This window comes from Stenella coeruleoalba (genome assembly GCF_951394435.1).
Source record: "Stenella coeruleoalba genome assembly, chromosome: 18".
NCBI lineage: Eukaryota > Metazoa > Chordata > Mammalia > Artiodactyla > Delphinidae > Stenella > Stenella coeruleoalba.
In genome coordinates, this window is record NC_137164.1 from 3,524,917 (window position 1) to 3,540,854 (window position 15,938).

A 15,938-nucleotide genomic window follows, 5' to 3' on the forward strand; every position below is an offset into this window, starting at 1 on the left:
TAAAAAACAGTGGGACAAGGAAGTTACTAGCTAAGAGTCAATTGTTTGGGGCAAAGTCACATTCCTTTGGGGCGTATCAGGTTGATAACCTCCCTAGTGCTGACCAGGTGATTCCAGACTGACTGGTTAAGATTAGATTCCTGGAACAGGCTGAAGCTGCAATTAGGTCAGGCATCGAGTCTCAGTTTGATGATGTGGGCTGAGCACAGGTGATTCCATTTTGGGTCTGTTATTTGTTTTTTTAACAAAGTAAACATTCGTACTGTTCCAAGAATCTATTCTGGGGGTACATAAATATAATACAAAGCAAAGCAGAGACTATATTACGGAGGTGTAAACATCACCCTGTGACTTGGAGGAAGAAGAGCCTTCGCGAATTGGACCACACTTCATGGGAGGGCAAGATTAGTCCTGGAGACACGGCGTGGAAGGAGAGGATGTCTCACGTGGAAGTGGAGTGTGAGTGAAGGTGGCTGAATGAAGGATGTGTGGAAGGGGGGTTCATTCAGGTGTGGCTGAGCATAAAATGTCTGTGTTGAGTGTCCAGAGGGACACATTGAACTGTCAACCACACGCCCGTTACCAGGGCATGCTTGATACAGTGGACGTTCTACGTTGAATCAGCGGCTTTGTGATAAGAACTATAGTGACTCAGCAATCCTGGGGTAACAGTTCTACCTTGGTTTGTGTGAGGTACTAGGCAGATGCTTCACCTCTCTCTGTTCATATATTACTGCTTTGGGAACGTGTGCCTCTTTCTGTTTTGTGATCTTCGATACGTATCTTTATCTATACAGACATCGTTTATACGCTGAGTGTGTTCATAGCACAAGGCTCCTAGAAGGTGGGTACATTTCCCTGGTTACACCGTGTGTCACTAAATGAACACGTATGTATCAAAGTTTGAAAACAGAGATCCCATTAGAAGATTTTCTTAGGAAAGGTGTCTTTTTACAAGACGGAGAGGGCCAGCACAGCAATGTTCTTGTCCTGAGTTTTGAAATATTTTGTTTTTACAATCACTTGTGTAATTTTGGAAACTTTGTTTTCCTGTGTTTTAGAATTTACATCCATAACTTATAGCAGCGTTTTCCTTTGTCCTCACAGTACGGCCAAGTACAGCGTGTTGACGTTTCTACCTCGATTCTTGTACGAGCAGATCAGGAGAGCTGCCAATGCCTTCTTCCTCTTCATTGCCTTATTACAGGTGACATTTTTTTAAAAGTTACTTAAAATTCGTAACCTTAATTGTATGCAAAATAAGATCTTGCTAAAAAGGTCACTTAACCGAGAAAGGGTCATCAGACTTGAATGAAATGTGCCTCCTTCATCCAATTACTGTTTGCTTGAACAAATGGGATCTTTGCATAAAGGGAGACTTCTTTAGGTATATCCTTCTTTGCTTAAGGATAATTGCAGTTACGAAAAGAGGCACTGAAAGAAGACTGTGGGATCTGACTTCTAACCCTCTTTTCTGATCCAAACACAAAACAACGTTGGGTAGAATTTTAAAAATAGGTAATGGACTTAGCTAGCTCTTAAAATAAGGTAATCGCTTTGTAACAGAAATGAATGCAACAGAACTGCAGAGGAGCGAGGAGTGTGAGCCATATTTTCTTTTTCTTGGAGAGGATTTTAATTTGCCAACTTCCCTCTTTTGGTCTCTCTATCTTACAGCAAATTCCAGATGTTTCTCCAACAGGAAGATATACCACCCTGGTGCCATTGATCATTATTTTAACAATCGCAGGCATCAAAGAGATTGTAGAAGATTTTGTAAGTTTTTGCTTTCAGATAATAAAAACATTTATTGAATGTAACTTACAACTTATTTGCTGCTTTGGATATTTTAGGACAGAAAGGTTGGTCTATAGGCTAACTAGGCTCTCAAGTTTCATGATGGTATTTTTGGGGACAGAATGTGTGCACACAGTGTCTGAACTATACGGTGAAACAGAAGTAGTTCAATCTGTATTTCCTGATGTTAGGTTTATGGACCCGCTTTGATTTTTATTGCCGATGTTCCTTACATCCTCCTTGAGAGCGTGCTAGTCTGGGTAGCAAATATAAAAGCATATTTTATGTCCATAAAAGACTGAATTGCTGTCTAGTAGAGCAGCATTGAGGTTACTTTACAAGAATCTCCTCCCTCCTTATACTTCAGTGCATCTCCAAATTCATTGGCTACAGCCATATTCATGCTCTTTCCTGTTTTCTCTCTGTCCTCTTTTCAGGCTCTTCCTTCTCCCCTTCCTTTCTGTCTGTCTCCCCCTCTCTCTCATACATGCATGCACATTTTTCTGGGAATAGGTAAATGAATAAATGCAGTACAGATCAAAGCAGAGGTACTTTGCCTCCAAAGTTCTTTATCAATAAAATGAGTTCAGTTGTTTGTTGTTAGTTTATCTTATAGAATAATTCTTTTAGTTCGATCTAAAACAATCAAGGAGTAGAAAGTTTTATGCTTCCAAGTGTTTTTTCCTTGCTGTAACCAAAATACAAGCATTTAAACCGCATCTACATGTACGGTGTTAGTCTCTGAATTTCGCGAGTGGCGCTGGATCACGACCATTGAACTGAATTTTAGGACATTAGTGTAGCTGCCCGTTGGCTTCCTTGTCTTGTTTTTTGCTGGATCTTATTGTTCGCTGTTTCAGTTATTCATCTGGAACTTTTGAAACTAACACCTTTTTTTCTTTCTGTAACAGAAGCGACATAAGGCAGACAATGCGGTTAACAAAAAGAAAACGATAGGTAAGACCCCAGGCTGACTCATTTTTTCCACTAGAAAACTTAAGAAGAAGACTTGCAGTTAAGGAATTTTAAATAAGTAGTTAATGGTGTTGAGATAAATTGAGGGAAATCTGGGACTTCCCTGGTGGTGCAGTGCTTAAGAATCCGCCTGCCGATGCAGGGGACCACGGGTTCGAGCCCTGGTCTGGGAAGATCCCACACGCCGCGGAGCAACTAAGCCCGTGCGCCATAACTACTGAGCCTGCACGCTAGAGCCCACGTGCCGCAACTACTGAAGCCCGCGTGCGTAGAGCCCGTGCTCTGCAACAAGAGAAGCCACCACGATGAGAAGCCCGCGCACCGCAACAAAGAGTAGCCCCCACTTGCCGCAACTAGAGAAAGCCCGCGCGGCAACGAAGACCAAAGGCAGCCAAAACTAAATAAATAAATAATTGAGGGAAATCTATAAGATACTTTAAAAATAGCAAAATGACAAACAAATCCAACAAAAGGTGAGTCCTGGTAATTAAAATCCGAACAGGATTTGTGTATTTTAGAGTTTTAGAAAAGGTTTTAATTTTCAGGAGCTAGACATATTTTATGTCCATAAAAGTCAAAGCGTTCATAGCCTTGGTTTATAATTGCCCCCGACCTCTATCTGCTTATTGTTGCATTTCTAGAATGGTAGCTCTGTGTTAATGCGGGGGGGGGGGGCGGTGTGTTTATGCGAGTGTGTGTGTTTTGGTGAATCTTGTAAATGCAAGGTGATTGTTTTCTTCATATGGGCTAAATATGAATAGATGTAACTTATTTGCAAACATGAATATGTGTATGCATTCCTCTCTATATGGTACATAAGTACCTAGTTGGGGCTCTGTTTTGGGCAGTGATGATGTTATACATTTATGTCTAAGGATATGGTATGTTGGAATTAATCAGTGGAATTTTAAAAGGAGCCTTTTGGATTTTGGAAAGCTGATTTTATGTTGATTATCATCAGTATTAACTGATACTTGTTTTGTTTTTCTTTTGCAGTGTTAAGGAATGGTATGTGGCATACCATTATGTGGAAAGAGGTAATAACAAATTTTAAAGATATGCCAGAAAGTACTGGTTTGGAGACCTGTAATTCATTGCTAGTGTTGATTTTGGTATAAAGTTTGTGTTAAGACACAAGCCATGTCCATGTCATGTAAGTGGTGCAGTGTGGTTTTTCCCTGAGGCTTTCCTAGAACGGGTGCATGTCTCCTCAGTTGCTGCATCTTCTAGAAGCCATTCCCTGTGTCAGTTCAGAGCTGGGACATTCATTGCCCCTGATGGATATTTCTGAAATTTCAAATCATTTTCTAGTTTCTGAATCCAAGTAAAGAAGCGTTTTCCCCTGGTCTTCTGTGGTTCTCTTTATCTCAATGCACTCTTTTAAAGACTTTTTTTTTTTAACTTTTGAAATTCTCACTTCTGACATTTTTGGTGGAGAGAGTTTGGGTTTATAATTAGCCCTAAATATAAGAAGTGGTAGACTGGGGGCTGGGAACCATCCTGGGTGGGTTCTGAGGCTGAAAGTTGCTGCTTTTAGCTTTACAAGAGCAAGGAGTGTTTGCCTCGCTGGAGTTATGGGGTCGGCGGGGTTTGAGAACGGCGTGGTGATTTGGTTGTTACTAGCGATAAATAGAAGATTGAGAAGAAACATCCCGTGCCACCTGGGTGTTCTCTGGCTACTAAAATTAGCTTTTTCAGTGAGTCTCTGTTGTGGCTGGAACTTAATGGTCACAAGATGTTTTTGGAGGGTGACTCTCATGCCTCCAAGACTCAAAGCTGATTAACATGATTTCAGAAGAAAACTACATTTTAGAAGAGTAACATATAATAGTATCTCTTGCTAAACATTTAATAAAATGTTTTCAAATGCCTCTATGACCTTGGGAGTCTGCAGGTAACCGCAGCCTTCCTTTTGGCTGTCATTTTCTTTTTACTTTGTTACAGGAGATCCATTAAGCCCCTCGGTAGTGTTTTGTGGCAACACCTTAACCTGGGTAGCCATCCGGAAGCCCTGTGTTGTAAATATTCATTGACCTCGCTCTCACTGGGAAGTGTGGTGGTTCTCGGTCAGGTGCTCGGAGTTTCTTGCCTTCACAGATGGTAGCAATGCTCCTAGCGTGCCATGGGAACTTGAGAACTCCCACGGCACTTAGGAGTGGCCTCTCTCCCCGATGTTCCTGTTGCCACTCCCCTCCCCAGGAAGGCGCTCATACTGGCAGGAGTGGAGGATTATTTGAATTTGGGCTGTTGACACTCCTTGAAACAGTAGAAAATGGAGTGATGATCTCAGAATTCTGGATCTAGGAGTGGATGGCTTCAGACCCCTAAAGCTCATTACTGTTTCCTACACACATTTGGAGAGAAAAAAAACCAACCCATCAACCAAATACCTGTTATGTTTTGCCACCTGCATTTTTATTTCAGTTAAAAATGGATCTTGTTGTTTTAAATGGAGCTCTTAGTATGTGCCAGAGGCAGTGTTAGGCGCTGGGGATGCAGAGAAGAATTAAGCATGGCCCCTGCCTTTCTTTTGCCTTTAAGCTGGATACGAACTTCAGATGTACAGAGGCTCTGAAATGTAATGTTTACCACCCTTCTTGATGCTGAGCCCGATTCCTTAGACTTACCCACACACTTTGACAAGCAAATCAAGGCACTAACAGGATGACTTTAGCAGCATTCCTTTGTCCTGATAAAATATTAAACACAGTCACCTCTCAGGCCGTTTTCCTGGATTGTAAGATGCAGTGGTTTTTTTTTGTTTTTTTTTTTTTACAATCCTTGATTTCAAAGAGATGAGTAACATGGGTTAGAATAGGAAACAGAAAGCGTAGTGCCCTTCTGTTACTGAACCAAACGTAAGTCCGCTTGCCCGCCTGCAGTAGAGCCAATCTGCTGACACGGGGTCGTGGTGAAGGGAAGTGCAGTCTTTTTTTTTAGATTTCTGAATAGGTATATGCATGTGCTTTATTTTATTATTATTTTTTAATCTTTATTGGAGTATAATTGCTTCACAATGCTGTGTTAGTTTCTGTTGTACACCAAAGTGAATCAGCCATATGCATACATATGTCCCCATATCCCCTCCCTCTTGAGCCTCCCTCCCACCCTCCCTATCCCACCCCTCTAGGTCATCGCAAAGCACCGAGCTGATCTCCCTGTGCTATGCTGCTGCTTCCCACTAGCTGACTGTTTTACATTCGGTAGTGTATATATGTTGATGCTACTCTCACTTCGCCCCATCTTCCCCCTCCCACCCCATGTCCTCAAGTCTATTCTCTATGTCTACATCTTTATTCCTGCCCTGCAACTAGGTTCATCAGTACTATTTTTTTTTTTAGATTCCATATATGTGTGTTAGCATACGGTATTTGTTTTTCTCTTTCTGACTTACTTCACTCTGTATGACAGACTCTAGGTCCATCCACCGCACTACAAATAACTCAATTTCGTTCCTTTTTATGGCTGAGTAATATTCCATTAGCATTCTTCACAGAATTAGAACAAAACATTTTAAAATTCGTATAGAACCACAAAAGACCCCAAAGAGCCAAAGCAATCTTGAGAAAGAAAAATGCAGTTGGAGGAATCAGGCTCCCCAACTTCAAACTATACCACAAAGCTACAGTAATCAAGATGGTATGGTACTGGCACAAAAACAGAAATATAGATCAATGGTACAGGATAGAATGCCCAGAGATAAACACACACACATATTTATGACACCTAATTTACGACAAAGGAGGCAAGAACATACAATGGAGAAAGGACAGCCTCTTCAGTAAGCGGTGCTGGGAAGTGCAGTCTTTATTGCAGGTGCCAAGCAAGGAATCCAGGTGGCTAGTGCTCAAAACACCCAAACTCCCCAAAGCGTTTCAGCAAAGCATCTTTAAAGGCCAGGTGAGGGAGGGGCATCCCAGGGTAGGTGGTCAGCTTGTGCACAGTTCTGTGATTGGTTGATGGTAGTAACAGGGTGGTGTCACAGGTTTAACATTATCGTCCTTAGGTGCCAGCAGGTCTGGGGGCTATGTGCTCATGGTCATCAAGTAGTTAATTTCTCCTATTTGGTGGGGGTTTTAACATCTGTAAAACGACCCAGGAAGTGTGCATCACATGCTGCTATCTAGGTACTTCAGCCAGCAGCTAAAGCAGAGGATGTGGGGGAGAGGTTTGCCCTGGGAAGGCCCCATAGGGTCCTGCTCAGTTAGACTTTGAGTTTTGAAATTATATACCAGGAACAGCCTTGCTTGCGCTGTCAGAGAACTCCACCATCCTCACTCTCACACTCATGGTGCCCATTCGGTTACGCTCAAGGCTAACACGTAGCCGTGCCTGCTTCATGTCTGGTGCTGGCATATCCCTCCTTACTCATTGCAACAACCCTGCAAGGTCAGTGGTGGCGTTTCCCATTTTCTAAGTGAGGACACTGGAGTTCAAGGAGGTGGAGAGCCTGCCTGCCAGGCTCTGTGAGTTCATGTGTGTCTGTGAAGCTCAGATCTGAGCCTGGGCCTACCTGGCTTGAAAGCACACGTCCTCTCCAGCCTGGTGTGTCTGTGAGGTTATTTAAAGGCCCTGTGGGCCCTCGGCCGTGGGCTTGTGTCCTGCAGACGAGCACGTGTTTCCGTGGCTTGGGGGCTTCTGTGATTCTTTTCTGGCAATTTCTTGAGGCCACACGAATCTCTTTCATGTGGAGTATTTCCAGGGGACCTTTGAGATGCATTGTTTCTGCATGAATTTAGTATTACCTTTTAATCAGACCACTGGGCTTCCAGCCCCATGGCTTGGTTTTGAGTCCTGGCTCTAACACTCACTGGTTTTGTGACCATGACCCAGTATTTCACTTTGTATCTCAGTTTCCCCAGATGTAAAACAGAAGAAATTTGCCTGTGTTAACTCAGTTGATCCCCACAATAACCCCATGAAATATGTGCTGATGACCTCGTTGGACAGATGGGAAAAGTGGGGCACCAGAGTTTGCATGAGTTGCTCAAGGTTTACGTGCACTAGGAACGGGTCCCACGGGGGATTTGACCCAGGCGTCCAGGCAGGCTCTCGAGCTGTGCACTTAACCGCTTACCCTGCTGCCCACAGCTGTGGGGATAGATGTGCATGTATCTGTAAGCCAGTGAGAAAGTGAAACCTGATGGTTGTTTTGACTCATCTTTTTTCTCCTCCTTTTTTTCTTCTTCGTCCGGCATCATTGCAGAAAGGCAGCGTTGCCTTTTGTCTGTATTGAAATGTTCCTTTTATTCTTGTCGAGGAAAAGAATTTGAGCTTCTCTGCCTTAAACTTCACGGCACACTTACACAGTAATTTTTTTCTCCCGATGTTTAACCACTTTTATCACCATTTGCGCTTTCCTGGCTCTCATGTTTCTCGGTCCTTGTTCTTGTGTTCCAGGTAGCCGTGGGAGACATCGTGAAGGTCGTCAACGGGCAGTGTCTTCCCGCAGATGTGGTCCTGCTGTCCTCCAGGTCAGGTGGCTCGTGGCATGGTTTTGAAATCGGTGTTGAGAACAATGGAGTGTTACCTGGCGCCTGCAGAAGCCTCCAGCTACCCTCCCTGCACCCTCTGGGTCCCCACCCTCTCCCCCACGTTTTCTCCCTTTACTCCTTTGCATTTTTTTGCCTTAACCCTGAGTTTTCTTTCTCCCATTCATTTCTTTGTACTTTTTTTCTGACGTCTTTTTATATTTATTGATTCACTTTCATCTCGTGGCTGTTCTGGGCTATTCCTCGTTTGTGGGGATACATTCCAGAGCAGTGGAGTGATTTGTTCGGTAGCATCCAGGTCACAGCGTGTCTGAAACTTCAGGAGCGGCTCTGGTGGGTCCAGCCAGCAGCCTTCTCCGCAGAATCGAATGCCTCCCCTTACGGTAGTTCAGAGACCCACAGGCACTTCTCAGTGTGCACATGACTTGTAGACGGTCCGTATTTTGCCCCCTGTCTGTCTAAGCACCATTGCCATGTTTTTTAGGTAATTTTGTGCTACAGAGGTTTCATCACCAAATGGTGTAAACGATAAACAACACAGTCCTTGACTTTTCCTTGGATGATACGTAAAAGTAGATATCAAAGAAGGAAAGCCAGAATCAGGATAAGAATAAACTTCTGTTTGAGCGCAAGATTAAATTAGACGATGCCAGGACTAAACCTCCCTGTACTGATGTGCTGCTGGGCATCAGATCTCCCACCGCATGTGTCTGAGTGCAGACAGACTCTCTTTTATGGGATTGAATCACTTATTTTGTCAGATTTTAGGGCTTAGCACAAATCTTCTGCTTGAGATAAAAGGTTTAATAAAAGGACCCCAGGCCTGTAGAGGGGGAAAGGCCCCATATACATGGGGCAGGATTCATGTTTGTCCCTATTGATTAGTAACGGAGAAACTCTCAGAAATAGTAAAACGTTGATCACTTGAGATCGTTTGGGTTATGCGTTTTGGGTGTGACCCTCAGAAAGCCAGCTTTGAATAAGGATTGCCTGAGCTGACATCCCATTTTCCAGGTTCCCTGGTGTTTGTCCCGAGTGGCCCGTTGAGCACATGACCCCATTTAATCTTCCCAACAGCCCTTGACAGCCTTACTTGGTACATGAAAAAACAAGGGCTACAGAGAGATCGTTGAACGCGCTGAGGCCACACGGCCAGGAAGGGCGGTGCCAGGAGATTGTAAGTGGCTGGTGGTCATAGAAGCTTGCTAAACCCTAACTGTGCTCCCTGGACCTGAACATGCAAGTAGGAGTGTAGTATCCGCCATGCTTATGTTTAAGCACGGCAGGTGCTGTACTCTGTATCTGTTCTTTGAGTTTTCTGTCCTTAAAATCAGGTGTTTTGATTAAAAAGTTGCCTGTGGACACAGTAAAAACTGCAGGGAAGAAAAACCCTGCCAAGCCTATGCCTTGATTTCTCAGTTCCTCTGGCCGTAGTCTCCTTCAGAAGGTGTGTGTGCTGGCCTGGCCTGGCCTGGGCGGCTGTTTCGGTCAAGGGCAGGCCAGCCTCTGACTTTCAGGGTCACCTGAGCCCACTGGGCGGTCTTAGCTGGGACCTCTTGTTTCCCATCACAGGCCTGTCCCCTTCCCATGCATCCTCTGTTATTTCTGTCCACTTGGAGTCGGGTGGCCGTTTTGTGGGGCCTGTGCAGGTAGATCATTGGAGAGACAGCTCGTCTTGGCGCTGTGCTCTCCACACACCTGTCTGTCTGTCCTGTCTGTCTCATCAGTCACTCTTCCCGTGGCGGTCAGTTATGACATCACTCTGAAGGGCCGGTCAGCAGAGTTTCCATGGTTGAGGCTTTCTGAGCTGTGACTTGGTGGGGGGGACCTTACTCAACTTTTTTTTTTTTTTTCTCTCCTTAGTGAACCTCAGGCAATGTGTTATGTTGAAACAGCCAATCTCGATGGGGAGACGAACCTTAAAATACGTCAGGTAAAAAGTCACCTTTTATGACTTGCATCGTTATGGGGCCCAAATGGCGACGGTGCTCCCCTCACGTACCAGTCAGTGCTTTTTCTGGAGGAAAGAATTCCTGGAGGAATTTCTGGAGGAAAGAATTCAGTGAAGCACAGACTCAGGACTCCACCACTGCACTGACACATCCATGCTAAAGTCATAATCAACACACCCAAACCCTTTACGGAAAGCACACTCCATTAGCTGTACCCTGACGTGGCCATAAACACAGAATAAAGTACCCCTTTAACACAGTGTGATATCTGGCACCCTGTAACTCTTCTTTAAAGAGAAAAAAATGCCTAAGTCAGATATCTAAGATAGAAAAGAAAGATATGTGGACAGAATCATCCAATGCAACTTGGTACAGCAGAAAATTTGTGTCAAAATGAGTTATTAATTGAAATTTAAAATTGTTATTATATATTGAATTCTTCCAAACCTTTTGTATTAGGTTGCTGTGACCGAAGCTGCCTGTGAAGTCCGTCCTGAAGGGCTGGTAGCTTGAGGACCCCACCCAACTATTCCATTTTAGTTGATTCATTATTTCCTTTTGATTAACAGTAGGGATATGCTGAGTGTCGTTCGTAAACCTGGAAGATTGTGTTCAGTTTCCTCTTTGGGTTGAACGTTTCAGGGTGTGAGTCACACGGCTGACATGCAGGTGAGAGAGGTGCTGATGAAATTGTCTGGGAGCATAGAGTGTGAAGGTCCCAATCGCCACCTCTACGATTTCACCGGAAACTTGAACTTGGATGGGAAAAGGTATCGCTTCCTCGTGTCTTAGTGGATTTTCTTTTAATTTATTTTTAATGTGACTAAGAATTACAGGAGCTTTGGCAAATGTCAGTCTGTTTTCTGCTTTCATAATATTTTTAAAACAGATTTCTTCATGTTTAGCTTAGATATGGGAGGCTGAGCTTTTCTTGAAACACCGTTTTAATCCATTTAAACCTTCCCTTAAATTTAAGGAAAGACCTGATTTTTGGCAAGAAAATATCCCGAGGGTCTGAAGTGAGGTTCACAGAACTGGCCTGGTCTTTCTGTGTGTATTACTCGCCAGGGAGGAGAGTAGTTGATTTTGGCTGCGTAAAATTGTCCAGAAAAGCAGAAGAGAGATGTCTGAAGCGTGTAAGAGCTGACATTTATTAGAGAAACATCTTTTTTCCCTTGGCTGTCTTCTAAGTAGTCTGTGTTTTTAGCAAGTTGAATGGAAGGACCGGTTACCCCGCCTTCAGAACGTTCACTGCCCTGTTGTCTCTATTCTGTTGTCTTTGCCCTCTTGGCACTTATCATTGGAGTCATTTTTTGTCGTTACATTGGGGCGTGCTTTCTCTCTTCTGCTTATCTTCAACCTGCATGTTCCTTACCAGTGGTCTCCACCTTTATGTTTTGAACAGACCCAAAGGGAAGGACCTGATCACGGGAACCAACCCAAAATAACTCTGACAAGTCTAAGTGTGGCACCCTTCTCGGTTTCGTGTAGTACACAGGGCTGTTCTGTAGGCTCCCACTTTAAAGTTCTAAATTATCACTCAGACGTTTATTGAATCATTAAGTTACCTTTGACAGATTTGTTATTGTAGCTTTTTTTTTTTCTTAGAGTCTAGAAACTGACTTTCCCAAATGAATAAACTTCTGGTTATCTTAATTTCCTTTTCAGATATTGAGTTTCATAAGAGAGTTATAAGAGACACAATTTCCTTTTAACGTTTTATAGGAGAAAAAAAAAACCTTTTTCTGTGTTGATGAATGGATGAGATAAACCTTGGGTAGATGAAGCCAGGGGTAACCTTTATGGCCCCTGTGTCCCCGTGAAATAGTCCAAATTTGACTAAAGGAAACAGTTGATGTATTGTGGGTTTATGTTTAAGGGGAAAATTCATGCTCATTTTTTCAAAGTGTCATTAAATATAAATGTTGTTTCTTGTTTTTAGCCCTGTTGCCCTTGGGCCCGACCAGATCTTATTACGAGGTACACAGCTGAGAAACACTCAGTGGGTGTTCGGCATAGTTGTTTATACTGGACACGACACCAAACTCATGCAGGTAAAACATTTCTCTGCTGAAAAACAATGCTGATTTCAGTCGTTTTTTCTGTTTTTTATGGAGTCGTGGGTAGAGAATGCAGGTGTTGCATTTAGGAACCTTAAGCTTTGTCTGTGAACCTAAATGTGGAAAGGAGGTGCTTTTATTTTGGTTCCTAGGTAGTTCCTCCTGAATTTCTGTTACTGTATCAAGTATTTGTTACCCCTTGCCTGAAATGTCAACAGTCTTTGCTTTCTGGATTTAATGGGACAGTCAGGCCTCCCCTAGTTTATCTTCGAACACGATTTGTTCTAACCTCTTTATTTCTCTCTTTACTTCTCCTCCGCACCCCGTTAATTCAGATTTTATAGGAAGTTGTCTTATTTAACTGAATTCTAGGCAATTGAAAATCAGTTATCTTTGAATTCATGTTTATTCTTCATATCATATACCAAAGAGAAAAAAAATACTAAACTGATTTTCTTCTTTCTCCCTGTTAAGTTTTAAAAATTATTATCTGTGACCTTGTAGCCCACATTTCTTTTATGACGTATTTTTCCGGACAGCTTTGAAATCCTGCATAAATCGGTGCCCCTAAATGTCATTTCTTACATTTCTTCGGTATCACTTGGTATCTTATTTTGCTAATGGTTGCTGTCAACGAGGATTGGTTTTTCAGCTTGTCTGCCCTTTTCTGTGACTCCTAAAGCACAGATCTGGCAATATTTCTTGATTTAAAGGTGTTTCGTGGCCACCGTGCACCATATCTTGTGCCAGGCTGTGTGGGTACAATAGTGAAAGGCACAGTCTCACCCCTGGGAACCAGGCAGACTTGGGAGTCGTGGGGATTACAGAGTGGAGAGATGATCGTGTGATGCGTGTCATTACGGGGTGCTGGGGGTCCATATGGAAGGTCATCCAGCCCAGGTTTGGAGGTGTCAGTTGACCAGATACTAAGAAGCACATTTCAGATGTCAAGTTGAAGAAGGAAGGCTGTTGTGTTGGTTCACTCAAGTGGTGTAGGAGGAGAGAGTTAACCATTGATTAGAACTGATGGAGTGATAGAGCCCTGTGTCCACACCAGCTGGGTAACGCAGTGCAGACGGGGTGGGCGGGGGGTAGGGTGGGGCAGAGAGACTCACTGGAGTTGAAGAAGATTGTTGGAGTTGCTGCGTGACAGGCCTCGGTGTGCAGGGGGCTTGGCTTTGATCTTCTGGGGCGGAGGGTTTGTGGAGCGGAGAGACCCAGGGGCAGGAAGCTGAAGCGGAGCTGTTGGAGGCGTTCAGTGTTGAGGGGTGAAGGATGGAGGGACCACGGCATTTGGTGAAGATGGGACGCGGCCGGGCCGGGGTAGAGACGGGTGCTGTAACCGGTGGCTCAAGTCTTTAGGGAGTGGGGGGGAGGGGAGAGCTGGTGGACTTGCTGAGGGAAGAGGCAGAAGGGCGTGTAGCCAGATGGCAGGAAGTTTACAAGGGGGTTTTTAACACGGCGTTAGAGGCAGCAGGTGTCGGAAGTATGACGGGACCCCGAGCATCCGTTCGGCAGTGCTGTCTTCTGAAGCACGTGAGTCTGTGCGGAGCAGCCCCTGCTGGGGGACCTCAGGGGAGGGGTGTCCTCGGGGTTGGGGGTGAGGCAGGAGCAGGAAGGAGCGGGGAGGGCCCGGGGACTGCGAAGGCCGCACATGTGGTGGGATGGTTATAGAGGAAGGTGTGTGTGTGTGTGTTCTTTGTGTTCTGTGTGTGTGTGTGTCTGTGTCTCTGTGTGTGTGTATTCTGTGTGTGTCTGTGTCTCTGTTTGTGTCTGTGTGTGTGTGTGTGCGCACGCGCGCACTGACTAGGATGTGTAAAGCGTCTTGGGTCTGAGCAGCTGCGTGCAGACTTTCTCTGGGTGAAGAGCCGAGCCCCCTGCCACCTAGCGAGTGTCCTCAGACTCCCCCAGGCCAGCACCCGCCGCTGCCGCCTAACACTGGGAGCCCCGCTGACCACAGATCACTTGTGTTTTTACAATGAAGTGACAGATCACAAGGCGCTCGCTCAGATGCGGGCAGGGCCCCAAGACTAGTTTTCAGACTGTGCATTTTACAAATGTGACCACTCCCCAAGATTCCTTGTACCCTGGAGTTTTTTTTTCAGGGTACGATGCTGTTTCCCTAGATCGTGCGTTGGTAATGCAGCTTTGCAGCTGAGGTGTAAGAGAGCGATGAAGTGACACTTAAACATAATTCCATCCTCCCCTCAGGGAGCAAGGTGCTCACTACGTTACCCCGTGACGTTTGCATCCCGTGAGTGTGCTGGGTGCCTTCCTTGCACCTACATGTGCTAAACCTCTTTGAGTGGCTTATTACATGTTGACTGCTCAAGTACAGGACAATCCAAAGCCCCAGGAACGCCTGTGCTGGACTCGCTGTGCCTTTAGGGCTCGAACAACGCGTAAAAATAACAAGCTTTTGAAAGGAATGTAATACAACACACATAGCTGGAAGCCATCCTGTGGGTGAAATAACATACGTCGTCTCTACGTGTGCTACTTGACCACGGAGAGGAAACACAATTGCTTTAGGGTTCTTCTACTTTTTTTTTTTCTTTTTTTTTGCGGTACGCGGGCCTCTCACTGCCGTGGCCTCTCCCGTTGCGGAGCGCAGGCTCCGGACGCGCAGGCTCAGCGGCCACGGCTCACAGGCCCAGCCGCTCCACGGCATGTGGGATCTTCCCGGACCGGGGCACGAACCCGCGTCCCCTGCATCGGCAGGCGGACTCTCAACCACTGCGCCACCAGGGAAGCCCCTACTTTTTTGTTTTTTAAACTCTCACCTCAATGCCTTCTACTCTCCTACTTCAGAGTTCCCTCGTTTCATGTTGAGTGTAGTTACATGTAGAAATATTTCAATGTCTGATGTTTCTGTCGGTTGATTTAATGGGAAAGAGAGATTGTCACAGTAATTCCAGCAAACAGTGCCCCATGCATTGCTCCAAGAAATTCTCATGTATTAACTCACTGATTCCTCACAGTGACCCTATGAGGAAGATACTATTTTTGTTTTTGTTTTCTAGATGAGTACACTGAGGCACCTCTCAGTAAGTTAGCAAAGTTACATACCCAGTAAGAGAGAGAGCTGGGATTCCAACCCAGGCAGTCTGGCTCCCGAGTCCTTGTCTTAACTAGTACTCTGCTGACTGCTGTCTTAGAAGGGAATCAAATGTGTAAAATTCAGGCCAGATTTAAGCTTTTTCAAAATCTGACATTTTGGTCTATTTCTATTTCGAACCCCAATACTTAAAAGTAGTATTTTCTAAGGATTTTGGAGAAGAACTTTTAATGCTAGTAGGAATTTGACACTACAAGCTCATCACTGCAAGGTGGAATGCTCGGGGGATGGGGGTGAGTAGCTAGAGCCTGGCTTTCCTAAGCGCATGGGCTGAAGCCTGAAGTGTTGGGTCGTTGCTCTTGTATTGGATGAAACATAACTTTTCTTAATCCTATTCACTGGCCAGGATTCAACCACTGGGAAAGGTCAAAAGTCAATCAACTCATGGAGTCATAGAAGTAACGTTTATTGTAAATTTTTTTCTGCTTGTGCCTCCAACGAATGTTTATTAAAAGTAAGATTAGCTTTTAAAAGATTGGGGTAGGCGGTCTTGAAACTGGTCTTCTGGCTGTTGCTGAGGCCAAAGGTGATGTGTCGACCCCAT

At 44.6% G+C, this 15,938-nt stretch overlaps 1 protein-coding gene across 1 annotated transcript in view; it reads left to right on the forward strand.

Moving 5' to 3' along the window:
* Positions 1-15,938, forward strand: part of ATP8A2 (ATPase phospholipid transporting 8A2) — a 438,273-nt gene that overhangs the window by 28,398 nt on the left and 393,937 nt on the right. Inside the window, exons 3-10 of the mRNA XM_079903371.1 lie at positions 1,108-1,207; positions 1,678-1,776; positions 2,709-2,754; positions 3,769-3,809; positions 8,173-8,246; positions 10,128-10,197; positions 10,859-10,986; positions 12,159-12,270. Of these exons, the coding sequence (XP_079759497.1) occupies positions 1,108-1,207; positions 1,678-1,776; positions 2,709-2,754; positions 3,769-3,809; positions 8,173-8,246; positions 10,128-10,197; positions 10,859-10,986; positions 12,159-12,270 (670 nt within the window). The remainder of the gene's footprint in view (positions 1-1,107; positions 1,208-1,677; positions 1,777-2,708; positions 2,755-3,768; positions 3,810-8,172; positions 8,247-10,127; positions 10,198-10,858; positions 10,987-12,158; positions 12,271-15,938) is intronic.